The following is a 27906-nucleotide window of genomic DNA, read 5'->3' on the forward strand; positions in this document are numbered from 1 at the left end:
GTAATGGATGACCACCATAGACTATCTCCTTCCAATTCAAAGTTCCACTGTTATGAAATAACACAAAAAAAGCTTGTTAATTTGAAATTTTTAGTTTTATTTTCATGATACAAATCAATCCATTGAGTAAAAAATCCTTTTTCCATCAGTTATTAATTTTGAACTCTGAAAAGTGAGGGCGCAATCTAACAATATGTTCAGCTTTATATGAAATTGTGTCTATGAAAAAAATGAAGTACTGCACTACTTATTTGTTAAAAAAATTATAATATGATGATTTTAAGTTATGTTTAAAGAAGACAGGATGCCCACCCGAGGAGGGGTCATGGCATAGATTGTGCCATTAAAATTTTTAGGAGAGGTTGTTTTGAGGGATATTTTTTACTTTTTTGGGGGGGGGGATCTTTGTGATAATTAAGGCGGTGGGCACCCTTGAAGAAGAGTAATGTCTTTTAGCGAAGTGTTAACCAAGAATGATTTAGTTGAGATATGCGAAGGTGGTGGAAGAATTGTGGGGGTACTGTTTGTAAAGCTGGTAAAATGTTAAATTTTTTTAGTGAAGCCAAACTCATTAAATTCTAACACTAAATGCACAGAGAAACAAGGTTAAAAAAAATTAAAAATCTCATGATTTATTAACAAATTAAAAATGAGTTGATGTCATAACAAATAATGGGTGAAGAACATTCTCATAATTTGTACATGGTCACTTGCAAAATTTGTCAGATTTCATTTTGGATCTCCTGAAAAAAGAAAAAAACATTAAAAGAAACGAAATTGCATAGTGAAACAACACAAAGCGCTGTAGAAGTAATTTCACAACAGTACGCGACATACACAATGGTATCACTTGGCATTTATATGCATACTTATATGCATACAGTTTAACTGATTAAACGATACCTGATTTAATGATTTCCTCAATTTAATGATTTCCTCAATTTAATGATGGACTTCATTGTCCAGATTCAAATGTATTCATGGGCGCCCATATGCAAAGTTGTAAGGGGGGGGGCTCAGATATTTTAACCATGGTTCATCAGGATATTTTCCCCATGGAAATCGATTTCTGGACATAGAATCATTAAAATTTGACATCTTTAATAACTTATTCATTAATGGCTGGAGAAGAAATGTTTTTACATTTTTGCAAAGAAAAAAGTACTAAAAACAAGGAAGTTCTAATTTCAAAAGGGGGGCTCAAGCCCCCTCCCCCCTTGCCCCCTATATTGGCGCCCTTGAATGTATTAAATGTCTATGCTTGTTTTCTCGATAACCTTCATTCAAAGATAACTTTATCCAGTCCCTTTACAATCCTTAAATCAAGGCTATACTGTATTTTCAAAAGTAGGAAGTTTTTTTCATGTGATGTGAACAGTGGTTATTGTTACTTTCTTCTAAATCTAATACATAGAAGAAAGTATTGGATTCGTGCAAATTTTCGAATTTCGAATTTTGACAGATTCGAACGTTTTGAGGTGTGCTGAGTCCATTTCGACTATTTTTGGAAATTGTCTGTCTGTCTGTGTGTGTGTGTATGTATGTGTGTGTGTGTGTCACGTCTGTGTGTGACCAGTTATTTGTGGCCGCGCTACAGCAAAAACTACCGCATGAAATCGAACGAAATTTGGTACACATATATGACCCTATGTGAACTTGTGCCCATTGGTTTTTGGCGCGAATTCCTCCAAGGGGGGTGGAGCAATGGGACGTTTTTTGAGTTACGCGTGCTTGCTATTCCTCAGGAAGTAACTGGCAGAATCAAACAAAATTTGGTCCATATGTTGCCAGTAACAGGAACAGGTGCTGATTCAATTTTGGTGTCAATAACTCAAACGGGGGTTGAGCTATAGAACGTTTTTGTCGTCAATTGTGACTGCTGTACCTCAAGAAATAATGAACGGAATGAAAGAAAAATTTATCGGCAAGTAGCCCTTAGTGGGTATAAGAGCTGATTTTATTTTGGTGTCAACAGCTAAAAAGGGGGTAGCGCAATCGCCCGTTCTTTTTTTCCATTGTGAGTGCCCTATCTCAAGAAGTAATGCTACGTTCTGGTTGAAATTCGGAATATATGTGAATCCATACGTAAACAGGCTTTGGTTCAATTTTGACGCCAATCGCTCCAAGAGGTGTTGATTTTTTTTTTTTTTTTTTGAATAAAAATAGCTTTATTAATGCAACAATAAGAAAGATAAATCGTAATCGATTGTCGTCTGCGTATTTCTCGTGATTTTAATTGAATGGAAATGATCGGAAATATTATCTCAATGATTTAAAATTTTTAACTGTTGCCATCTTATGTTTGTTAACAAATAAAATATTTGTAATTAATTCAAGCAAGGCTTTTAAAATAACTTTCAATTTTCGCTCTTTGCTTTGCTTTTGCAATAATTCAGACATTGGGATGGTCGTCAAGTTTTTGCATGTGTAATTTTGCTTTTGTTGGGAATATTGCTTCCTCGTCAAGCATGGGGAGGGATCAGAAAAAAAAAAAGAAAAATATAGAAGAAAGTTTCGTGATGGCCACAACATACTAGTTTTTTCTTGCAATCAAAAGTTTTTTCTAAATTAATAAATTGATTTTTTCAAAACTGAATCAGAACGCAACTTTTCTTATATGTTCACTGAATCAAAATTTCAACCCCGTATTGTTCAGAAATGCAATTTTTTTTTCAGATTCAAGATAACAAAAAATAAATAATTCAGAAATACATATTTCTAATTTTTAAACCTCAGCAATGTATGTTGCTCTATTGATTCAGTATCTCCAACAACAATTTTAATCCTTGAACCTGAACTGAGGTAGTCGTTGTCGACTCCAGATTCAACAACGTACAGCCGATTCCGGTTAATCAGACCACATTGGAACGGGACCATTTTGACCCAATTAAGCGAACTCGAACAGCACCTGTGTTGCTTGACCGAATACGCTATGCATCTTATATAATTAAAAACTGAGCGTATGTATCTATGTATGACCAAGTTACTTCTCTTGAACACCAGTACTGACCATTGAACTGGATACCGATGGATTTGTAATTTTCCCGTCTTCATGTTTGGCAATTTAACATAATCCTCCGACAATAACTAGCGGAAATATCAATTAAAAACTATTAATTATGACATATTTCAACATAAAATCCCCTTTTCTTGAAGGCTTTTCTCCATTCAAATTATTATTCAGTGCTTCATCTCAACTTTCTGCAACAATGCTTTTATTGAAATTTGTAGCGTGAAGAAAATCATAGAGAAGAAAGATCTGTTGCCATTTTTGTTTCTCGAATATGAGCAAATAAAGCTCTGGGTTTTGTTTTGAGGCTTTTCCTATAATCGGAAAATTTAAAATGTTTCCTTATTGGTTATTTTTACGGAATCAGCCGCAAAATTTGACCTTTTTTTTCGTTCAAGCATGATTGTTGAACTCATGTCACTTCACATAACTTTTATTTTCAAGGTAGACCATGCAAAGCCGGGCGACGCAGCTGGCATACATTAAAATACGATTATGATTATTGTGAGGCTCACATGTATGGCAAGCATAAAAGGTAGAAATGTCGTTTACAACAGTTTTTTCTTTGAAAAAGAAATTAAAATAAACCAAAGAATCATTTCTGCACTTATTCAACAACGTGTTCAGTTACATTCCTGCCAGTCAGTATCTATTCAATTTAATAACCAGAAGTAAAAATTAGGGAGTGAAAAAGTAGGTTCTAAAAAGTACTTAAGGCCTATTAAAAATTCCAATTAAATGTAAAATTATGTATTTTACAACTAAAGATTGATTTTAAATTATTATTTATATTTTATTCATCAAGCTTATACTATATCAATGATTTTATTGTACATGCTAACTGAACTGAATACATTTGTCTTTTCTCAAATAGTGATGTTATGAAGTTGGAGTTTAGTTAAACGTTTCCTCTGAAAATATTGCTTGGTTTAATTGAAAGTTATAGGAAACATCATTAATTTTTAAACTTGATGACCCACTTTAAACGGGAGAGTTATATTTTTTTACCTATTTGTTTTCATGTTCTTTGGTCCTATTAAAATATTAATCCTCTCCCCCACAGTCATCCACACAGGGAAGCTCTGAGCTGGTTTTGGTATACATATTAAACGCACAGTATTGCCAAAACTAAGACCAAACATTGCGATAATAAATATGAAAAAATTGCTAGGATTGAAAATAGGCTGCGACCATCTTATAACACTAAAGTACCAAACAAAGATTCTGAATGCAATTAAATTGACATTTTGCTTTACACTATCTGTTACATTTTTGTTTCCACTATACAATTTTCCTGTCATTAACTAAAAGATTTTGAACTTGGAGTCAATTTAACTATGGTGAAATCAGTTTTAACCCAACACTTCCGTCCATACTATGTTGCAATTCACGATTTCATCCCAATCGAGATTTTCACTTGGAATAAGTACTTTTAGTGTAGTTGATCACTTTACGCTAGAAAATGCTACATACAGCATGCTATCCATAAAAACTGATGATCCACAAATCACACCAACAAATTATAACAACAACAGTCTTAACAAAATATAAAGAGTCTCAAGATATTTGTTTTTTCGAAATAAAATTTAGATGCTTGATTTAAAAAACATATAAAATTATTTGAAATGTTAAAAAGAAGATAAATAAATTAAAATAAGATGGTCAAGCAATAGTTTTGCTTCAAAAAAAAAAAAAAAAGCATTACATCGACTTACTGCTTTTGAATTTGTTTTTAGCCAAGTGCAATTGAAATAAGCCAAAGTGGCTAATATCAGCCAAACCTGGCACCATAAGCAAGCTTAAAATTTAAAGCGAGAAGGGACAAATTTTCATTGTTATGGTTGCAAATCGTCTGCCTTATGCGTCAATTCACAGTTTACTTCAAGACTTAACTCAATTAGACTTTATATTAAAAAACACTTTTTTGTAAAAAATCACGTTTTTACAGAAAAGGCGCTGATGCAGATGAACTTAGAATGCTAAACTACAATTAAATCCAAAATTTCATTCAAACCGTTAGAGCCGTTTGCGAGATACGAAATATAAATATATATACATACCCACAAAAAGTGCTCGTTTAAAGATATAAGATTCAAAATCAACGAAAACAAAAGGTGTATACTGCCGTGAGCAGGTAAAGAGCAGCAACTGCAAATTTTTCATTTTTTTGCATGTTTGTCATTTGCTGTACGTTATCTTTTTTTGTACAAGCTTGCTTATTTGGTTTCCACTGAAAAAAGGGCTAGAAAAAAGCGTCTAATTCCAACATTCCCCTATTGTTAATATTGAGTCCGACACGCATTCCTTGAAATATCTCGAAAAACTCATTTCTGCAGATACTGCCGTTTACCTGCCCACAGCAATATAGCAACCTGTATCAAATTCAGCTGTTTCACTGTGAATTTTGTAGAAAGTATTTAATTTACCTGTCTAGCAAAATTTCATGTAGATTTCCATCCATCCTTGCCTTCTTGACCACAGTTCTATCTTCAGCGTTGACTCTCAACTTCCTGTCTTGAAAACTTTGGAATTTCTTGCTGTAAAAAAATGCTAAGAGTGAGCAATAGGAGCATTCAATAGTACCCTTAAAAATAAAAACAATTAAACACGGTCCTATGTTTGCTTTTCATGACAAAAAATTATATCTATGAGGGTCTTAAAATACAGTAGAGTCGCGAAAATCCAAGCAAGTTAGATTTGGATAATTGTACCTCATATTGCTGAAAATTTGGATTTTCCAAAAAATTCTTCAAACAGCATAAAGATGTGCACTCTTTACTTCCTTGTACAATAAAAAAGACGTACTGCATTCACAAAATATTTGCAACTCTAATTTCAACATACGTTCTAATTATCCCTGAACAAATTCGGATTCATTTTTTCATTTGAATGTATTTAAGTGTGTAAACTAGTAGCCAACTAAAAAGTGCATTTTGACTGTCGCCATATCCATTTTGATAAGTGTTGTAGCGACAATTGTGTTAATGAGTGTGCAGTATCTTACACTCACATAACACAAAAACAGTTAATCATAAAAGATTAAAATTTTATTTACATGATTTGTGTGAAGTCAAGTCATACCCTTTCTTATTGCAATCAGGTATCCCAAAAGAGATGTTTATTATATGTTCTTTGTGACAAAACAGTGTTAAGTTATTCTTTTTATCAAGTTATTTTCAAAGCATCTCTTACTCTATCTCTAGTAGTCATTTTCATACAAATTGGTAAGCGGTGTTGACGTTGGCCTTTCAAGTCCTTTTTATTACTTAGTTGTTGAGGAAATTTTACAATTGCAAAATATTTCCATTTTCAGATTTTAACACAAAATATCTGCGTGCCCAGCGTTGCATGGGCCTACTTAAAAAATGAAAGAGATGGTCAATTGATGTTTTTGTATTACTCTGACATCAGTTTCTAAAGCGCTAAGGAGTAAATAAATGCGTGTAATGCAAGGTTTGCAAAACACCAGTAGAGCATATTGTTGGCAAAAATCTCTTTAACGTTAATCATAATTATCAATGATACAAGTTATGAGTATTTTCAATTAGCACAAAAGATGAAAATATATGCATTATCAACTATAATCTGTGCTCACGTTAAAATGAATTACATCTGATAGACTATATCAGAAATATTCATGTACAATTACAATCAGCTTTTTACATAAAATGACACACACTTTTTGGTTGATTACGTGAAACTAAAGCACCGAGACTAAATAAATACCAATAAGCATTAATTCAATACCAAGTCATCAGATTCCAAATTAGCTTTAGTTAAAATCCTTTAAAACAATCTTTTTTGCTCAACTCTGTTTCACTTAAAGAAATCCAAACAATCTTAATTTAACATGTTCTTTTAACGATATGAACTGTATTTCAAAAATAGAAACAGGAAGGAAAAAGAGAGTTATTACAATTCGAAAACTCACCTATGTGACGGGAAAAAGTCCAACAAAATAAACATAATTAGTCGCACATCCTAAATGTACCAAAATATGAGACTGGTGAATGATAAACTTACACTACAATCAATAAACATAGCTAAACAAACAACTTTCATATGCTGAAAAGAGTTAAGAACGTTGAATGTAAAAAAAAAAAAAAGACAGACGATAAAATAAAGGCTACGTCCGAATAGAGCAACCAATTTTAAACTAATTTAAAATGAAATTCTAGATGGAAACGTGTTTTAAGATTTGGACAGCAGCCAAAAAAATCTCTTTTGAAACAATTATTAGAATTTTACTTGCTCACCCATATGCAAAATGGCAACAGGAAAGAAATAAAAATTCCTGAATAACATTATGTTAATTAACGTTTTAATTAATACCTCCACTAATTAAAGTCCCACAATTACGAGATTGGTCCTATTGTTTTCTTTGGAAAATTTCAAATTGATCGGTATCTCGTTTGACCCTCGATTCGCAACGGTTCTCGAGAAGATCCATCTTCAGACAGAGAGACAGACGGACGCGAACACATTTTAATATTATAGTGGATAACTGTAAACAATATACTTTATTAAAGCACTTCGAATCAAGGAGAATCTCGGACTTTTGAGGCTTGGATTTTCGAGTCTACTGTACAATAAAAATTACATCCTGTTTCAACATCACATCATTTTTTCAACCACCTACTTTTTTGACCCTGAAGTCCTTTTTTACGTTAAAATATTCTGTTATCTAAACCCAAAACATAATGAATATCAATTTTCATGAAATAACCTAGACTGTACAGCACTTAGTTCAGATTTTGTATAACAGTAACTACAGCAGAAGTTCTGGATATGTTTTGATATTGTACAATCCCCCCCCCTCAAATATTGCTGACTAAATGACCCAGCATTTGCTGATTTTCTCAATTTTAAAACCTGGCAGTATAAGGGTTAAAAAAAATTAAGTTAAATTTTCTTGCATGTTTTATTTTTCTTCTTAACTTATGAATATTTGAGATTGAAATACATAAATTCTGTAATATTTACTAGAAATAATGAGGGGAGTTCCTTTTCTTTCAGTTTTAACTCAAAAATATTCAGATTAAACTTTTAGCATTGATGCAGTGGATAATTTATCACTGTAGTTAACAAGTCATTTTATATAAAACTAGGCCAGAAATAAATTGCTTATATGTAACATTTCAGAAGTGCTATCTATCAAATGATTCACTAACTCAGTGGTTTCCAATATGTTGGGTGTGCCCCCCTATGCACATGGGTGCCCATACGGGAGGGGGGAGGTAATTTTCTAAATAAATCTTTAGCATAATATCAAAACATTTCAACATTAGTCATTGATAAATGACTGTTGTTAAAATTTTCGTAACTTCCAAGTTTTATTAATTTTATTCTAGATTGAATTTACTTTCAGAATAGTAACAATATATTTTAGACTAGCGGGACCTGCACGGCTTTGCCAGTAGTAAGAAATTAAAAGGTCATTTGGTTCGCCTGTATATTTACAAAAAATGGATGATGAATTTCTCGCCAATTTGCTATGTTCATTTGCTTGCCCATGTTATGGTAATTTGCTCGTCCTTGTTATAACAATTTACTTGTCCATGTTATGATAATTTGATGGATAAAATGTTATTAAAATTGGAATTAAAAAAGAATAAAATGGAATTTTCAAAAAATCGCTTCAAGGTGCACACCCCCATGCTACAAACTAACTTTCTGCCAAATTTCATGAAAATTGGCCGAACGGTCATGGGGCTATGCGAGGCACAGACATCCAGACTTCCAGCTTTATTATTATTAAAAATAACAGGTTATCACATATCTCCTAACGAAAATAAAAGTAGGAATCCCTTTATTTACTTTGGGGTTGGAAGCTAAGCTTTATGTCCACACTTGTCTAATTATTGTAGAACATGTCCAACATTATAATAAAGACAAAAGTGGCTTAAAACCCTCATAAGAATGAAGATAATATTTCCTAAAAATACCCATTATGAGGAGGCCTTGAAATCTGAAAATTCCTCATTAGGTAAGAGGGAAATTAGTACGAAAGAGATAAAAAGTTTTTTTTTTAAATCTTGAAATTCCTAATTTAAAATTTTTTTCTATCCCCCATCTAAAATTACCCAAATGGAGCAGTATACACTTATTGTAAGGGGAGTAAGCAGCCATGCCTGGATCTTCTGTTTGCCCAAGCTGGGGCAAATCTTGAAACTACACGAAAGGTGAATTTGCCGCCCCGGGAAAAGACTATGTCCCCCCCCCCTATACACGACACTGCACTCAGCTGTTACCAAAATTTTTGAAAATATTAATAATAATAATATAAATGGTGCTGGAAAATAAGAATCGGGAAAAGCTCTTTGATACGGCCTTCAGGTTCGAGTGCTAAAGCTAAGGACAGCGGTATCTCTTTGTGTCACCATGGTCTGAAAAAATTTATACTTTTTTCAGACTATCTTTTTAATTATTATATTAATATTTCACTAATGCTGTATTTTGAGCATGTATTTTTGTGTATTTTTTGCGATTCATTAAATGTCTTAAAATTATCAGTACTCAAATTATAATATAATAATAAATATGTTTTGGTATATAAAATCTACTTTCTATAAAATAAAGTTTTTTTTGTTTGTTTTTTTACCCGTTAAATAAATTGTGACACCAGTAGCGTTTATAAAATTAGATTATTATGAAAATTGAGGGGGGGGGGACTATTTCCCCCTCAAAAGAAAAAGGGAGGAAGCACAAGTATTAGAAGTTTGAAAACCATAGAATAATAGTAGACCACTTACTGTAGCAGTATCACACATACTCCCAATCGATTATACAAGAAACATTGCAATTAGATAAGATTGGTTCATTACAACTGTAAATAATAATGAATGATAAAACAATGCAACTTTAACATTTTCAATATAAACAGTAGCTAGGAAGGGAACATTAAATGAAGTTGTAAGCAACTTTTCAAAAACATAAATATAAAAATCAGACACTCTAAACAGGCTAACATCTAGAAGGATTAGGACCTTCTTTAAGGAAATTGTAACTTAATTCAGTAGTTCGAAGAAAATTTTGAAAATATTTCCCCAAATTTAGAAAAGTTCAAGACGATAGATATTGCATTTATGTTATAATAGCATATTACAATAATCTATATATATTAAAATCTCAATCTGACAAAACCTAAAGAGTTAAAGCATTACTAACCAGCAAAATAGAGAATTAGCCTGTTAGGAAGTGAAAATATTTTCCTTTCTCAACCTCAAACCTTTTGTTTCATTTTTCATAGAAAACATTATTTTCAGTAGTACTATAGTTGGTTTTAAGATTGCATGCATTAGGCATATGTATGTGTGTGTAATATACCTTGCTTATACTTACACATAATTTATTTCACAAGACTTTGTAGATCCTTTCTCTTCATCTGGTATATCATCTTTATCATTCTTTTCTTTTGGTGTGTTACTTCTCACCTAAACAGTTGAAATAATAATTATGTTCTAATGACCATGAGTCATGATAACGACATTGAGACAAATGTATCTTCCATGAGAAAATTTTCATGCTATTTTAAACGTTTAAAAGTTCTTAGAATAAACCAGCCCAGTCATTTCGAATTTTTCCAAGGGGGGGGGGGGGGCAAAGAGTGTATACTCAATGCAAATTACGTTGAAAAACAACCAAAACTACCTCCACTTTTTGTAAATACATTACTTTCTCAAAGCCAGGGGGAGAAATTGATCAGCCTAAATGACAGGTGTGGAATAAATGGAAGTATTCTGAAAGTGCAGATATCTTTTAGGGAGGTATTCAGATATTATTTAAAAATTGAAATCTATTGAATATAGTGAAAATAATAACACGTGTCAGCGCTAGAAATGTTTTAAAAAAACCGATTCTGTGGACGAGTAAGCATGGAGAAATATTGATCCGAAACTAGATTGACTGGTTCAATTGATACGAGAAATGTTGTTTAACATGAAATATAATTCTACATAAATTTATAACCACTTAATTAGATTTTATTTCTCATGAAATCTTCACAATGCAGCTGATTGGCTTTAATTCCAATTTCATATAAGAAAAATGAACTCAAATTTTCTCAAACAAAATTACTGTAAATGTAAAAAATAAATAAATACAAATGTAAATAACGATGATCCACCACTGGTCCCATGGATTACTGAATTCTATTTCATAGTGGTCTTGGACCACCAATGACTGAACGCTGCATAACAATTTTGTTTAGGCTCTTTTTTTTTTACTTACAATGTATCTGAAGAATTACTACTTTCAACAAGTTCATTAGAACTAGATAAAAACATTTTATGTACCACATTTTTTGGAAGATGAGCCATGGCTTATACATGAGAAAATGTCTGGTCTCTATGAAGTGTCTGGTCTGTACAAAATGAAGTCTCATCAGAATGATACTTTGAAATTATTAATGATAGCTTACTTTGAAATTATAGTAGATTGGGTGTCTACTTCGTGAAACTTAGTTTAAACTTCATAAAAGAAAAGTACTTGAATGGATATAGAAAAAAAAAGAGTAAAACATTTGTGCAGCAAACTCGATTGAAGTCTACATTTCACAATGGTTATAAGAAAGCTAGCATTACACCATTAAGAACTGATAGTAGTAGTAAAGTTTCCTTGATATTTTTGAAGAACAGTCCTGCTGAATCACTATACTCACACAAAAGCTACGCACATGTCAAACACAGCTGGAAAACAGGACCACTTGGTTGCTATAGAATCCTCATATATATATATATATATATATATATATATATATATATATATATATATATATATATATATATATATATGCGAATGTTCGAGAAACGCTCCTGATGTCATCAACAATGAACCTTGCGCCACAGCATGATAATATGTTTTGGTAATGTTTAACATGCAGGGAAATGCTTTTCATGGCAACGAGGCTGAACTTGATCTGGTAACTTAATTGTTTTACTGGTAGGACTCATTTTAGGAGAGTGAGGGACAAGGGCGCCCATATGCAAAATTTTAAGGGGGGAGGGCCTCAAAAATTTTCCCCATGGTTTAGCAGAATATTTTTCCCATGGAAACCGATTTCAGTACATATTAGAGATATTAAAGTTTGACCTTTTTAATATCTTATTCATTAATGGTTGAAAAAGAAATTTTTATACATTTTGCAAAGAAAAAAAGCACTAAAAGCAAGTAAGCTCTTATTTCTAGGGGGCTTGAGCCCCCCTCCCCCCCCCCTATATGGGTGCCCTTGGTGAGGAAACGAAAAAATCGTCAACAATGAACGTTATCTACTAGAGTTTAGGGTTCATTCACAGGAGTTAGGGTTTAAATTTCAGGGGTTTTTTTTCTCAGGGGGGGGGGGGAGTTAGGGTTCAAACTATCACCAAACAGGAAAATGCTTCGTTAAAATGTAGAAGCAATTTTCACCCGTCATACCTTGATGGACGATTTTCTAGTCCTTAATAAAGTAAAATATCGAACATAACACAAATCTCAAAAGGCTAAAACCACCATATATAAAAACACACACACACACACATATATTAAAACACACCTAGATACTAAAATATAACACTGTCCACCAAAATAAACTGCACCAGCCCTAGCTATCCACCCCACTGAAACTTCTTCCTTTCCACCGGACACACCCAATGTATTCAGCCTGATTCTGTAGCCAAAAGTTCTCTTTTCCAGCAACAAAGTTTTGAGCCTTAGCCTTACAACCATTGGAGGATTCTTAGTGCAGTGACTCAGAAGTTTCTGATGAAACAGGTTCAGATGGTGATAAAATGATGATAATTTAAATGCTTAAATTCATTTTGTTTTCTGAGTTTGATGATTAGGAGGAATAGCTACTTGAAATTTTAATTTATTGAATATGTTATTAAATAAAAATTAAAGTTATTAACAACATTAAAAAGCCGTTTAGCCCTTAGCAATGTAGCTTTACATAATTTTAAGTTCATAATTTGAATTCAAAGTTGTGTGTTTAACACATTGCCTGAAACTTGACAGAAAAGTTAAGTCATTCTTTAAAAAAAAAATCCTACTTCCTCCATATTAGCTACCAGTTTGTTTGGCACTCTTGGCTTCCTTAAGAGGTTTTCCACCTGCAGCTCATTCACTTTCCTATGCCGGGCTGATGAGTGCTAATAAGCACGAAACTGCAGTCCTCTGCTGGAATTGACTGAGCTGACGGTGTATTTTCATGTATTTCTGCCTTAGCCCTGCCTTTATTTATATATAGGGTGGTAACTTACTAAAAAAACTCAAAACTGTTTGGAAATCCCTGCTATCTATAAAGGTATTAAAATTAAATGGCAGCGAAATTAACAATTAGTTAATATCTAAATTTCAATTTAGAAATTCACAATTTAATTTGAAAAATGTTTCGATTGATAGCCATAGCAGCGCCTTCATTGGATGGCCGCTAGGTAGCGCCGTTTTCCGAATTATTACAATGTTCTGTCTCACTACCGATGAGATGGAAAGGCTAACATTCGGCTTACAGGCAGAAATGGACACATTTATTCATTTGCAGGGATGCCAGCTTTTACAGATGCGTGTAAGCCTCTAAATTAAGCAGAGTTACACAGAAATGAGCGAAACATGCGTATCAAATTTTACTTTCCCCCCCTAGTTCAGATAGGCTCTTCTTAGCTAAACGTTTGCCAATTCCATATCAACGGGGAGCAGACAGCATGGGTGGTTCTCTTTTTGAGGCAAATGGGATAGGCATTTTGTATTAAGGGGCATTGGCTCAACTCAATCAGTATTTTCATGCATACACTTTACCTTTAACATTTCCTTGCTTCCAGCTGTTTTAGAAACTGCAACAATATCGGCAGTTTCGTCATCAACGGATATGAAACAATTTGTGGCCGACAAAATAGCTAGCTGGCCCTGAAAGACAAATAAATAGATTCAAAAATATTCTAAACTTCACAAAAGAGATTGAAATGATGAAAACCAGGATAGTTACTTGACTCTAAAGTTAGATTTTGATTCTAGACTAAATATGTACAAACTGAAGCTGAAAAGAAATAGTAACCTAATACACTGTGAAAATATTTAAGGGGGGAAATTTGATTGGTTTGATTAAAAAACAAGGCAGTTAAATTTAATTAAACTTCAGGCTGACCCTGAAATGAAAAATGTTTTAATTTAGTAGGGTTACAATGTTTAGAACAATATGTCAGAATGGTAAAATGTTATTTTTATACATGAAACACTTTTTTTTGTGCTCTTTTTTTCCCCTATAGGTTTTTAACTAAAATGATAGATAAAAAGAAACTGAACCTACTTTTAAAAGATACATGAAATAAAGCATGCATAGTTCAATATAAATAAATGCTCTATAATTTGACTAGTTTTTAATATGGGAACCCAATTCTGAACTGAAAATTCAAGTTCAATGTTCAAGTTTTAAAAACCTTCAATCTATTTTAATTTTTACAAATTAAAAGTCTTTTTTTTTTTTTTTTTACATTTAGAGCAAAATAGCTCTTTAGTAAAGCAGTTTTTTTAGCTTCATGTGCATTGTTGCCTACATTCTGACAGACACAGATATTGCAGCAAAACAAAAACTCAATGAACGGTGACTGCACATTTTAAAAGTGGAAACTCTATGACCTTCAAGAGTATTGGTGTCTATACAGGATATACAGATTAGTTTATTTTCAAGCAACACAATATTTATCCAAAAAAAAAAAAAAAAAAAGGTTAGATTTTTGGGTTGAATTTGCACCTCAATGTAATAAAATTAGAATTACAAAAAAAAAAAAAAAAATGTTGCCAAAGGAAAAAAGAATAATTTTACTAACAACATTAGAGTCTGTAATAGATCCAATCTTTTCTTTATTAATATGAAAATTAAACACCATAAGAAAGAAAATATGTAAAACAAAATACAGTAATATAGCAAATGGAGTCAGTCAGAGAGTCAGCAGTTTTAAATCAACATATCTGAGCGACTGTGGAAGAGAAGGAAACAACAGGCATCTTTCATTCATTAACACTGGTTCAGGAATTGAGCCAGTTAAATCTCTTAGTTGCTTTAGGAAGACTGCACTAAGTAGGGTGGTGAAATCATGTCATAATGCTGTAAAAACCTCTTACACTATCCTTTCTTGCAAAGAAAATCTAAATATTATAAATAAAGGGGCAAACTCAGATTTTAAAAAATATGATGCTTTCAATTTATGAAAGAAATAAAACTTCACTGGCATCAAGGAGCACTAGAATTTATTCTGTTGGTCCAATGGATGTTTTTGTGGTCGAGGACCGGCAGATCGCTCTTAACTTAGAGTCCTGTATTTTTATGTTAAAAGATCATCTTAAATTCCAAAAGGAAAAGCACTGCTTTTATATCTCAAAAAGGCATTCTTGAGACTTTCCAAAAAAAAAAAAAAAAAACAGAACAAATAAAAAGTCTCTGCCAAAGAATTGGATGAAATTTTTTTAAGGCTTAATTATTTTGATGTTAATTATAGCTTTTCATTACTTTTTTTGACTGAACTTAAAATTCTCGTCTTTCAAGACTTGTAGACAGCCGGAAAAATTGCATGAGTCTAAAAGCTGAAAAGAATGTGTAGTTGTTTTGCAGAAGTTAGAAACATTGGAATTACAAAATTTGTCCTCACTCCTCAGTTGCTTAGCAGTACTGTCATAGACACACAATTTCTCACCTGCATGGGGTTCAATACAATTCTCTGCCTCTGTCTACGAGTAAGATTTTTGCATGCAACAAACATGAAAGGAGAATGTGTTGAAAAGTAAGATAAACAATGCAGGATACACTATTTAGCAGCTGAGGGTAACTTACAGGTGTATTAAACAAAACAGAATTATCTAAAATGGCAGTCGTCTAAGTCTTCTGATATGGAATAAAGTAGTAGTAAGCACAAATTAGTGGTATCCGTATGGTAGAATCACACGACAAACCAAAACAGGAGAAGTTTGCAGAGGATGGATGCAGTCGAATTTGGATATATGTAAAAAGTTGGTACTAATGCCCAAAAGCGTAAAAAAGAGCTAAAATGTGAAAATTTTATACCTAATCCAAAAAAGTTGAAAAGTATGTCATGGAAAGAACACTTCTTAGAAGATGGCTCATTCTTTCTCTTGAGCATTGCAAGAATTCAGTATACGCAGGGATTAATACCAAAAATAACTTTACAATCTATTTGGCATTGATTAAATTCTTGTATATTCTGCAGAAATTTTAATATCAGCTCAACAATAAATAACTTAATAAAACTAACTGCAATAAAGTACAAAATTTGTAAATAATTCCATGCACCTGCAGGGCTTCCTTGTCAGTTTGGTTGCTTGGCCTCCTTCCCCTTTAAAACTTGAAAAATTTATACTACTATGTTTCATTGCCAGGCCCCTAGTTCCGAACTAGGCCGCCTCTTGTTGGCCCTAGGCACGTGTGTCAGATTTACAAGGAGCCCCTTTTTTCAATGCTTCATTACAAGTTTAGAGAGGCAAGAACAGCTGACAAAAGCAAATATTAAAATTAGAAAAGGGGCTCTTTTTAAGCTTGAAACCATAGACTAATAATAAGAGTAGACCGAGCTTTCTCATTCTTGCTGATGAAGAAAATTGGTTCATAGATGTATCATGTGACTAGTGGAAGGACTTGGCGAAGACTTTGGCAGCATGGTTGCTAGATGGCAGCATTATCTATAGTTTGGCACTCGACATGTATTTTAAGACAATGTGTTTTCATTAAAAAAAACTTCCAGGTGCAGAGATCGAACTGTTTTTCTTTTAGTTATGCATTATTTTGACATTAGTAATAGTTTTTGATCAGTTTTCGGTAACTTTTATTTCATTTGGAGCTGTCAGCGTTGGCGTGAACAAAATGGCGTAAACGTTTTGCGTTAACGCAAAAATGTACTAATCGGTATCTTAAATTGAAACTGTAGGTAAAAATCTTACCGTTTGCCGATTCTTCTTGGTCGCTTGCATCTTTTATTGCTTAGAGAGTTATTGAAATTGACTAAAGAAAATGCACAATACTATCTAAACGAAAAACTCACTATATTAACAAAATATTTACAACTTAGAATAACAAATTTACAAATCAGACTCCATAAAAGATCATTCTTCCGTGTTCCATCAATTCTATTTATTTTATTTCGCGTTTGCGTTGATCGTCTGCTACGATTAACGCCCGCTGTTGCTAGGATATCCACCAGTCACATGGTTTGGTTTATGAGCTGCAAAAGGGTTGCCATAGCTCGGTCTACTCTTATTATTAGTCTATGCTTGAAACACATTGCAAGACGAAACAAACAAAAACCTAAAAGTAACTCTCCTAAAAAATATAGAAAACTGCAAAAAACAAACACATAATTTAAAAGTTTTCACTAGAACAATTACAAGTCTTGATTCATGTTTATGAATAAATTCTTATATAGTGTCTCAGAGCGTACTAACATCCTGGAAAATGGGTTCCCACTGCTCCATGGATCCGATTGCAGACGATCGACCGTACAATCGGCCATCCATTCCGACTCTCAGATACATGCCGTAGCCGGATTTCAGGGCAATCTTCGTCTCCGAAATGGGAACGGCGGTCAAGATTTCTTCGGGATCCGGTCCCTCTCCTGCAAAAAAGCAACAAAATTTCAAGTTCTTAAAGGTTAAAAAAAAATCTTTACTATGTAAAAATTCTTTAGGCTAAAACAGGAATAAAAGGAATAATGAAGATAGGAAAAGCAGTCATATTATAAATGTTTTCCAGGCCTGGAGGGATGGGGGAGGGCTGGTCAATTGACTATCCGACTCCTCCGAGCTCTAAGAAATTAATGTATTTACATATGTGTGGGCATTGTTTTTGCTACAATTTACAGTGATTATATATCCTCCTACTTTCCTAGAAAAATTCGAAATAACAGGCTTGAGGTTTGATAACAACTTTGCAGCTCTGTATTAAGCACTTTTTCAGCGATGAACTGGTTCTATTAACTCCAAAATCTACCATCTTCAAAAGTGGGTCTGCCCAGACAAGCCTGGGATTTGCAGGACCCCCATTCTCCTAGAAAAGCAAGAATGCAAAATGAATGCATTAAAAGGCTCATAGCATTTTTTGTATCCGTGGACCATACCACTTTAAAAATGATAAACATGAAAAAGGCTACTTGATGTAAACTTTTGCCGCATTTATGTTGAAAATTCAATTTATTCATAAACATGTTTCCCTCTTCTTTTCTAGCTTTTTTTTTTAGCAAAGATAAGGAAAATTTCTCGGTACGAGGATGGTTCTGAAGTTGATGCGAGCAAAGGGTAATAGAACAAACTTTATAAGAATAAATTAGTTTATTTCACACATACTTTCAAGAGAAAGGGGGGGGGGCATTACTCCCATATGCAGATGTAAAAAACATTTTTGAAAGAAAAAACATTAAACAAACAAATTTTTAAAAATTGCACTTGCTGCATATAAAAAATATCTTTCTGCAAAAGGTTGCTTAAACAAATCCTATCCATCTGTTAGACGAGTATTTATACAAATCTTATCCACCTAGGCTGTAACGCTAGCATTTTATTTATTTTTTTTATTGTTCAAATTTGAACAAAAATTTCTGTCATTGCTCTTGAGGGTGGAGGATGCCCTTGTATAATTAAATCAAAAACATTCAAAAGTAAAAATAATAATAACATAGGATTTTTAAATGAAACTGCACTTGTCATCAGTGTGAAGTCTGACCTTTCTTTGATGAAAATGCTGATGTAAGTTTCTGTTCAAAAAATGCTAAGCAATCTAAAAGCAGTATGTTTTATATGAAAATTAATAAAGAGAAAAGGTATACCAGGAGGATGAGGTCCACCCAGAACAAACTGCCCACTGTCCAGAGCTTTGATGTAACAATGTGGTTGGAATTCGATTGCAATGGCACCAGTGATTTCCTTAAAACAACTGACGCTCCACCAATCACCTGGAAAGAGTACCAAGTTGTTAAATTAATCATCAGAAACACAACTTCAATAAACAATTCATCATCAGAACATTCACAGGCTGTCCTTCAAGAATGAATGAGTATACAAAATAATGAGAAAGACATGTTAAACTTAAAAATATAAACGATGAAATTTGGAACTAAATCTCATTTATTTGTATATCTGCTTACTTTTAAATACACTATGGGGAGAGGGAGGTATATTGCCTTGTTGCAAGGACGGATCCAGAAATGTTTGAAGGAGGGGGGAGATTGATTTTTTGACTTTCTTCTTACTACATATCTGGTTCTTTATGCTTAGAGGGGGGGGGGGAACTGCCACAACATTTTCTCTAAAACTACTATAATATAGAGAGTGAGACAAGGAGGTCCTCAAACATCTTCCGTAAAAAAAATTCTTCACTTTCGTTTTGAAACTCCAAAAGCCTGCCCTCCTAACATCATCGAAGTCATCTATAATTGCGCATTTTGGAACTTCAGTTTCAAAAAATTACCGGAGATAAAATAAAACCATGTACTTAAGACTTAAATGCTGCAAACTTTCCAGGGAGAGACCTACAAACTCCTCTTCCTATAACCTCACCAAAGATCGTCCTAAATTGCATTTTTGAAACTTAACTTAAGAAAGGTTGACATTAAGGAGGATTCAAATCCTATTCCTTTCCTTAACGTCATCAAAGATGGCCTACACTTGCGTTTCAAGACTTCAATTTGTCCTTGCCTTGTTGAGGGGAATTCTTTAAAGGTCAAACTCCCTAATGCAGGGTTACTCAACTCATGGCCATGAGCTAAAAGTAGCTTGTTCATAAAACACCAAGAGGGGGGGGGGGGCGATCAATGATAATGACTCAAAAAAAGTAGATAATTTATGAAATATTTTCTACTCGGCTGTCAATTTTACATATTCTTTACAAGAAAAATTTGCCTCTTTGAAAATGAAGCTTATGGCACTATGTTTGACAGCACAGTAGAACAGTACCGAGAATTATATGAACCAATTGGGACCAGACCACATTCGGATAATCAAAAATTAATAATTGGATTTTTTCGAAAAAACGATAAATTTTAATTAGTTACCGAATGTATTTTGAAAATGGAAGAAAAACTGTTTTAAAAAAAAAGTTTTTAATTAATCGAGGAAAAAGTAACAATTTTACATGTTAAGCATATAGAACTTGAAATGAAAGTCATTGTTTGCTGAATGTCTTGGCAAAAGTAAACTATTTCTCTAACTTCGTGGAGGTAACAACGCATAGACAGAAATATGCTTTTGCAAATCACAGTATGTATTATTTGTATGTATAAGTACACACAGTCCTAATTTCTTTTTCTTAAATTCTAAAAGCAGTTTGGATAATCAGCGGTTCAGACAGTAGGAATTCGAATAATTGCAGTTCTACTGTACTACAACATGTGAAAAGTTTTTCTGTCATAAATTTGAATTAGTTCAAAAGTCATATCACTAAGTTTCTCAAAACATAACCAACAGTCAATCCTTCTCCACATTCATGGAAGTTCCCCTTTTTTCTCAAAGAATTTTCTTTCTGCTTAAATTAGAATTAAATGTGCATAGCTTTAGCACACTTAACTACAAATTTGAAGGTTTTTAAATTTGAAAAAAAAGAAAAGAAAAGAAAAGAGTTATGTACCATACTCAGCAGTATCACTTGAGCATTGTTCAACTTCTGCAACTTGTTTTTCCTTCTTTTCATGCTTCACTTTGTGTTTCCTAAAACATTAGAAGATATGTAACTATGATTCAGTGCTCAAATGTTCGTGAATGAAAATTAAATTTTTTTAAATTAAAAGCTTTTAAATGACAAGCATAACAATTTGATGCAATAAAATAACAGTGACGAAGATAGATAGAGAAAGCACAACTAGAGTTTGAATTCCTCAAAATAAATAAAGAATAACTAATAAAAATCTGCAACAGGATTCACACAATATTCATTCAAGTTTTTAAAAATGCCCCTAGTTCAACATATCACAATGTAAATAATAATTTAATTAAAAGATATAAATCACATGAAATTCAGCTGAATAGAAATCAAAGTATAAAATTTTTACACTCAAATTTTTTAAAGCAAAAACATATGTATGTGCTTTTGGTTCTTTTTTTTGGGGGGGGGGGGACAAGTGTACTATTTTTTAAGGTTTTATCAGGGCCTGTGTGCGAATAATAAATGTGCATTGCTCTTTATTGGCACATCAGCCCAACTTTTGGCTGAAGTGGCGTTCGTTGTACCTTGAACCTAATAAATACTATATATTTTCTAAATCATTGAGCATACTTTCACATATAGCTGTAATTTCAGCCGCAAAGAAAAATAACTGAGGAAAAACTTTTGAGTTTTTCAATTTTTTTTTTGCTTTTTTACATTTTTCCATCATGAAACTTGCATCAGCCCAAAATCTGCTGCCCAAGGCAGTGGTCTTGGTCGCCTAGCCTATCCCCATATTTTATGTGCATGCAATATAAATAAAAGCATCAATTTAAATTATTTTTTTCACCTTAGGTTAATTTCTTACTTCATTCTCCATCAAACAATAATCTAAGAGTAGCGTTTATGTTTATGTTCACCAGGTTATTTTCCGGTAAAAAACGGATGGAGATCAGCCTTGTCACAATAAAGCCTTTCCCTGCAGGTTAAACATTACTAAAACATATTATAAAATTATCATGCTGTGCCGCGAGTGCCATTGTTGAAACATGCGGGTTACTCGATCATCGATTATTTATAAGAGAATTTGCAAATTTTGAAAATTGCAAAATGTTCCATAACACACTCGATTTGGGCTTAGTTAGCACGTGTTCTCACCTACAGGTGTGAAATTGCTGAAAAACACTTCAAATTAACCAAACCGGCTAGCAAACAAACGTTAGAATCGTATCTCTTTCATTTTTAATTACTTTCATCAAAGATTTGTTAAAATCTATGTCATTGAACTACAAACATTGAATGCATTTTGTGCTACCGAGTATCTTTCTTTGACAGCCCAAAAACAATCATCATACCATGTTTCACAAAATTTGGTAATTTATTTCTAAATCTATTTGAAAAAAAAACATTCCGGGGTTCATACTCACTTCGGATAAAAAAATTACATGACTTTTCCAAGACTTTTTCATGACTTCATAAAAATTTTAATGACCTTGTTATACATAGAGAATAGTACTATTTAATGTCAAACTTACTAATTATTTCTATGTATTGCCTGACTAAAGTTTTTATTGTCTAAAGCTTTCAATAATATACGTTAAACTCTGATAAATTGAATGCTTTTTCTTTTTACGAGTGGTTGAAATAAACTCGGATGCAATTGAGTTACGCTTTTTGAGTGGGTATGGTAAAATCAAAAACATGCAAGTCTACTACTACACAATAAAACAAACAAGAAGTAGTGAAAATAATGGTGAATTCAAAATTAGTGATGTCCCCAGGGCCGGATTAACATCTATTTACGCCCCTAGGCCAAACTTAAAGATTACGCCCCATCTCACATATCCGATCTCTATTGAAATCGTATCACCCCCCCCTCCCCCAGTTATTCCCAGAGGCTTAGGCCAGTGCCAAGTGAAGATTTCGGGCTCCCATGATTGTTGAAAAAATGAGGGATGGATTTCTTTGTTTGTTTTCCTTCGCTGATATTCAAATGGATAGGGGGGGGGGTCTCCCGGGAATTGTTAGAAATTGAAGCGTTGGAAATGCAATTTTAGGCCATCTAAGGTGATTTAACGGAAAGTAATGGCATTCGGAATTTGCCTCGGAAAGTTTTCGAAACTGAAATACGTAACCTGCGTAACTGTATCTTATGTTTGATGTTACAGAAAGGGATGAATTCGGGAACTTTCTCCTCTCCCCCCCCCTCCCTCCTCACGTCGCAATTAGTCTTAAAAACAAATCTTATAAGATTTTCAAAAAGATGGAAGTAGGGCTGAAATCAAGGTCACGCCCCAGGAAAGGTTTCAAACTTAAGTTCCTAAAAACGAAATTTTAGACGATCTGTTGTGATGTGAAAGTGGGGTGAAATCTTTCTCCTGAAAAAATCGAAATAAAAACTGTAAATGTGTATTTGTACTACCTTTAATGCAACTGATAGTGCTGGATGACGGGATAGATTTGAGGACTTTCCAGCGGGAAAATTTTTGCAATTTTAGATGATCTTCAAAGTGTTGAGAAGAGTTGGGGATCGGCAAAAACGCTCTAAAAATAAAAAAGTTTAGATAATTTTTGAAAATAATATGGAAACGGGTTCATGGAATTTCCTCTGAAGTTTTTATGAAATTACAGTTATAAAAATGCAATTTTAGGCTACCTTTGGTGAAGTAAAAAGATGGGGTTTTGCTCAGAAAACGCCTCCCTCCCTTTATTTTGCTTTGGTCGCAATCTTTTTACTTCCTTTTCAAAAAAGGAAGTATTGTATTCGCGAAAAAATTTTCACTCAAAAATCGCCCTTAATTTCCATTTTGCTCACCCCCAAATGAATGTTGAGTTTTTTTTTCGATTCGACCACATGCGGAAAAGTGCCTAAGAATGTATAGACACGCGAAATATCCATTTTGACCATCACCGAGGTAATTACAACGACTTTTCTTGTGACGTCTGTATGTATGTGCGTATGTGTGTATGTGCGTATGTATCTCGCATAACTCAAAAATGGTATGTCCTAGAAAGTTGAAATTTGGTACATAGACTCGTAGTGGGGTCTAGTTGTGCACCTCCTATTTTGGTTGCATTCGGGTGTTTCTAAAGGGGTCTTTTGCACCTTTTTGGGGGGAAATCATTGTTAATTTCGATGCAAACTCAAGTGGTGTTATAATTTGGCGGTCACTTGGCGATATATCGCCAGTCTTTTGGTTGCCAAGTTTTGTCGCCAACTTGGCGAAAAATTTGGCGATTTTTTTTTTTAATTTTAAATCTGCTTTCAATGTGGCCATTGCTAGTGATATTTAAAGAGTTAGAGAGAGAATCCCATTAAAATTGCAATAATAGGGAAATAGCATTAAATTGGTGTAAAAGGAAGTCATGTGATGCACACATCAGCTCGTTTTATTTTTAAAAATATGTTGTAAAACATCCTGCCCCACTTTTTCTTTTCCAAAAATATTTAACTGTTTTAGTTTTCCCATAATGTAATTTTCAAATTTCTCCCTCAAATTCTTGTCTGTTTGAAAAACGAACGTTTTCAGCCGCAGAAAAAAAAAAACTTTTGGCGCTTTATACTGAAATGATCTTTAGCAGTGATATCTTATGCAATATTTTCCGTTTTATTTAAATTTAAATACAATGGCTCCTGAATTTCTTCATACATTTACGTATTTCATTCATTTTTACCTTAGGAAGATTTAGAACTGCTGGTGTCTCTTTCTTTACTTTAAAGTTTTCTTCTATTTAAAACGTATTTCGGGGCATCCCATGCATTTTTTTATCCACTTTTTTGTGATCTTTGTGATGATGTTTTCACTAAAAATGTTCACAAAAATAATATGTTGAAAGCAAACCTCGATAACCGATATTATTATCAAAAAGTATATGTAAAATTGTGTATAGTAAAATATTTATGAGGAACTTGCATGCAATGCATGTGCGTGTAGAGAAGTAAAGCAGTCTATGGTGCATATTTTGTGCAAAATAGGTGATATGATTGCCAGAGGAGCCTCAATTGGGGGTCACGGGAGGTCACTGTTACATCCAAACTTTCCTTATTTGGCAAAAAATATCCGACAGTTTGGAAAATTCGAAGACAACATGATAATATTTTTGTTTGTACGGATGTCTAACCAGGGGCGGCAAGTAGGGGGTCAAGAGGGGGCGGTCGCACCCCCAATTTCTTTTTTTTTTTTGAATAGAATGATAGAAAATGGGAGAATCAATTTATGTAAATCGAGAATCAATGTTCATTAAGAAAAATCTCGCTGGTTCTCAGTAACTATTTGATGAAACTCGACACATTCCCGGACTAGAAAAAGTGTTTTTCGTTATTTGGATGATGACTTAGAAATTCATGAAATATTTTCCGGCCTTTTCAGAACATAGAAAGCTGATAGGGAACCGTGGGTTAATTTTAACTAAGAAGATATTTCTTCATATAGGCTAAATATTTCATACTTTTGTTCCCAATATGAGTCTGATAGTATGTCCAATATGAGAATCCCGTGCTAAGTGGTGTGGCTGCAAGGTTTTCACAAGAAAATTTCTTGATATTTTACTTTCACTTTTACGCTCATTTTTTAAGTGTATAATTATTTAACGAGTGTTCATCGCTTTCTTCTGCTAGAAACACGTTTCAGCTGCTCAGTGCATTATAATGTTTTCATAGAAACTTCTTAAAAATGCATGTGATTATTGAATTTAAAAAAAAAAAACATATCAACAAATACCTTTTATGGGGGTCTATAATTATGCAATCTCGGAGTGACACAAGATGCTCTTCAAGAGTTAAAACCATAAAAACATTTCTCGATAACTTCAAAGCAGCGATTTGACAACTGGAAGAATTATTGCAAAACGATTCTTTCAATGGTGAAAGAGCTCATGCACTTTAGCATGTATGATTTCGTTTGAATTTGTATTCAATTTGTATTGAGGAAAGTTTTTGAAAAATGCTTTACTCTATCGAAACATCTTCACAATCCGTTACCCTTAATTTTAGGACTATTCAAGCCACAGTTCAATCTGCAATTTATCTGTGCACCATACTACTATAGTGCAATCTACAATTGAGATTGAAAATAGATTTTACATAGATGTATATTTCAATCAAGCGTGATTCCTCCGAGCCAGGCTCGATATTATATGGATTGGATTTTGAAAACGAAAAATAAAATGTTTCAATTATGAGTAAAAATTTTAGCATGAGGCAAGAAAAATTACAAGCAATATACCGACAAGACCAGTTCTCACATCCAGAGACTGCAGATTCGCCCTTGTTATGGACTCATCAGTCTCGAATAGTGAATAACAGAGCTGGAGGCAGATGACATCTCATTGAAGCTGACAGCGCCTACGAGACTAGATTATTCAATGATGAAAAATTGAGCCCCTCACAAAGTTTGAAGTTTCCTGGGTGATTTTGAAGAGCAAGATATAAAAGGTGTTTTTATACATAACTTTGTTACTTCAACTATTTTTTTAACTATTCCAATCAGCTTAGCTAGTAGAGAAAGATTTTTTTTTTTTTTGTCTCAGGAGGTTAGAGAATTATTTTCGAAGCACAATGGGCAAAACATTCAAACGAAGTCATACATGCATAAGGGCATGAGCTTTTTCACCATCTTTTCTATTTAGCTGCACTGGCAAAACAGCACGATACTGGCACTGATAGATTAGTAACACGATTCCCCTGCGTTTCCGAATTCCAAAAATCGCGCATTGAAACTTTTTCAAAAGGTATAAAAACTTTAGTATCGAGATGTTTTGTATGATAACTTATTAGAAAATGAATCAAAATTTTAATTGTTTCTAAACACTAATTTTTATTTATATTAAACTGATTTTATGACCACTTCCTGTTAGCTAATGTATGTTTGGGACCGCACTATGGTAATACTTACTTAAAAAACTCGACCCCCCAAATGAAATGCTGAAATGCCGCCCCTGTGTCTAACGTCTGATTTCTCTTTTCGTTAGATGTTGGTATGCAACGTGCATGCTCGTATTTTGTCATTCGGAAACAAATTTTATAATTGAACATTTTCTAGGTCATGATTTTTACTAATTTTCCTGTGTGTGACCTCTAATAAGCTTTTTACTTTACAAAACCAGGGGCGAACTAGCCTACCGCCGGTCCAAGGTTCGGTGCGCTCTCGAACCTGTGCGCCTTCAGTTTTTTTTTTTTTTTTTTTTGTGTCCTCAAATCTGTGCCACTCCGGGTTTTTTTTTTCTTTTGGCGCCCTCAAACCCGTGCGACTTCGGTGTTTTTTTTTTTTTTTTTTTAACCCTCGAACCTCGCCTTTTTTGGGAGACCCGGTTGGTGCTCTCTTGAAGGACTCCGTTCGCCTCTGGTCAAAGCTACATTTTAAAGAAATTATTATTCAAATCAAAGATATTGAAAATTACATGCTTTGATTGAAAAAGGACACCTCGACTCAAGCACCACGCCCCCCCCCCCCCCCATTCCCCCCTCCAATTGTTGTTTTTATACCTTTCTTTTCTAGATACATTTTGCTTCTCCATAACGCGTCGCTTTTTTCCCAGCAAGCTGTTTATTTCCCCCCCCCCCCTGCAACGTGCGCCCTTTTCGGCATGCGCCCCTAGGCCAGGGCCTAGGTTGGCCTATTGGGTAATCCGGGCCTGGATGTCCCAGCAGTAAAATCTCATTACAAAAAAAAAGGTGGGCGGCTGTTACAGCAGCGGATGCAATAGGATTCCTAAACTCAGATTTGTTTTTGGGATTGTTAAATTTTTAAGTATTAATAGCTCTTACTAGCAATACTTTGATATCCCTCAAGATTTCTAATGCTTTTTTTAGCTACTGTTACTTTATTGCTGTCCAAGAAATTTTTCTATGATTTTAAATCAATTTCCATGACTTTTGATGAAAATATTAATTTTTCATGACTTTTCCAGGTCTGAAATTGGTTAATCTTTTTTCCATGACTTTCCAGGATTTCCATGACCCGTACGAACCCTGATTCATAAAAAGAATGGCTTTCATTTCTCAGGTACCAAAATACATTTCAATTAAGTCGTATGAAAGGAACTGTAGATAGAGCAATGTTTTAAATGGAGAAATGTTGGCGGCAAGCAAATAAGCAACTACATACTCTCACCATTTATCATGGACTATTCATGCGTAAACAATGAATATAATGTTTCCAAAATGTACCTTTTTTTATCACCTTTCAATCTTAATCTGCCTCCTTTTACTTTTGAATATTCAGACATTCTTAGTTCAAATTGAGAGAAAAAAAAATCTTAGAAGTGTAAACAATCATTATCATTT

At 33.5% G+C, this 27906-nt stretch overlaps 1 protein-coding gene across 1 annotated transcript; it reads right to left on the bottom strand.

Moving 5' to 3' along the window:
* Positions 1–706: 706 nt before the first annotated feature.
* LOC129223315 (protein FRG1-like) lies at positions 707–27906 on the bottom strand. The gene is made up of 8 exons (XM_054857882.1): positions 27790–27906; positions 20607–20686; positions 18811–18936; positions 17435–17604; positions 13784–13891; positions 10352–10443; positions 5437–5547; positions 707–743 (listed from the first exon to the last, which is right to left on the bottom strand). Exons 1-8 carry the CDS (start codon positions 27846–27848, stop codon positions 707–709), a joined length of 783 nt encoding a protein of 260 aa, XP_054713857.1. The 5' UTR covers positions 27849–27906.

Source organism: Uloborus diversus, chromosome 5 (genome assembly GCF_026930045.1).
Source record: "Uloborus diversus isolate 005 chromosome 5, Udiv.v.3.1, whole genome shotgun sequence".
In the NCBI taxonomy this organism is placed as follows: Eukaryota; Metazoa; Arthropoda; class Arachnida; order Araneae; family Uloboridae; genus Uloborus; species Uloborus diversus.

Coding starts and splice junctions, on each gene's coding strand:
- LOC129223315 (XM_054857882.1), bottom strand. CDS start 27,848: ATGTCTGAATATTCAAAAGTAAAAGGAGGCAGATTAAGATTGAAAGGT. Junction 17,605..18,810: donor GGGTGGACCTCATCCTCCTG/GTATACCTTTTC, acceptor GCTTTTTTGCAG/GAGAGGGACCGGATCCCGAA. Junction 13,892..17,434: donor GGGAACCCATTTTCCAGGAT/GTTAGTACGCTC, acceptor TTTGTCTTTCAG/GGCCAGCTAGCTATTTTGTC.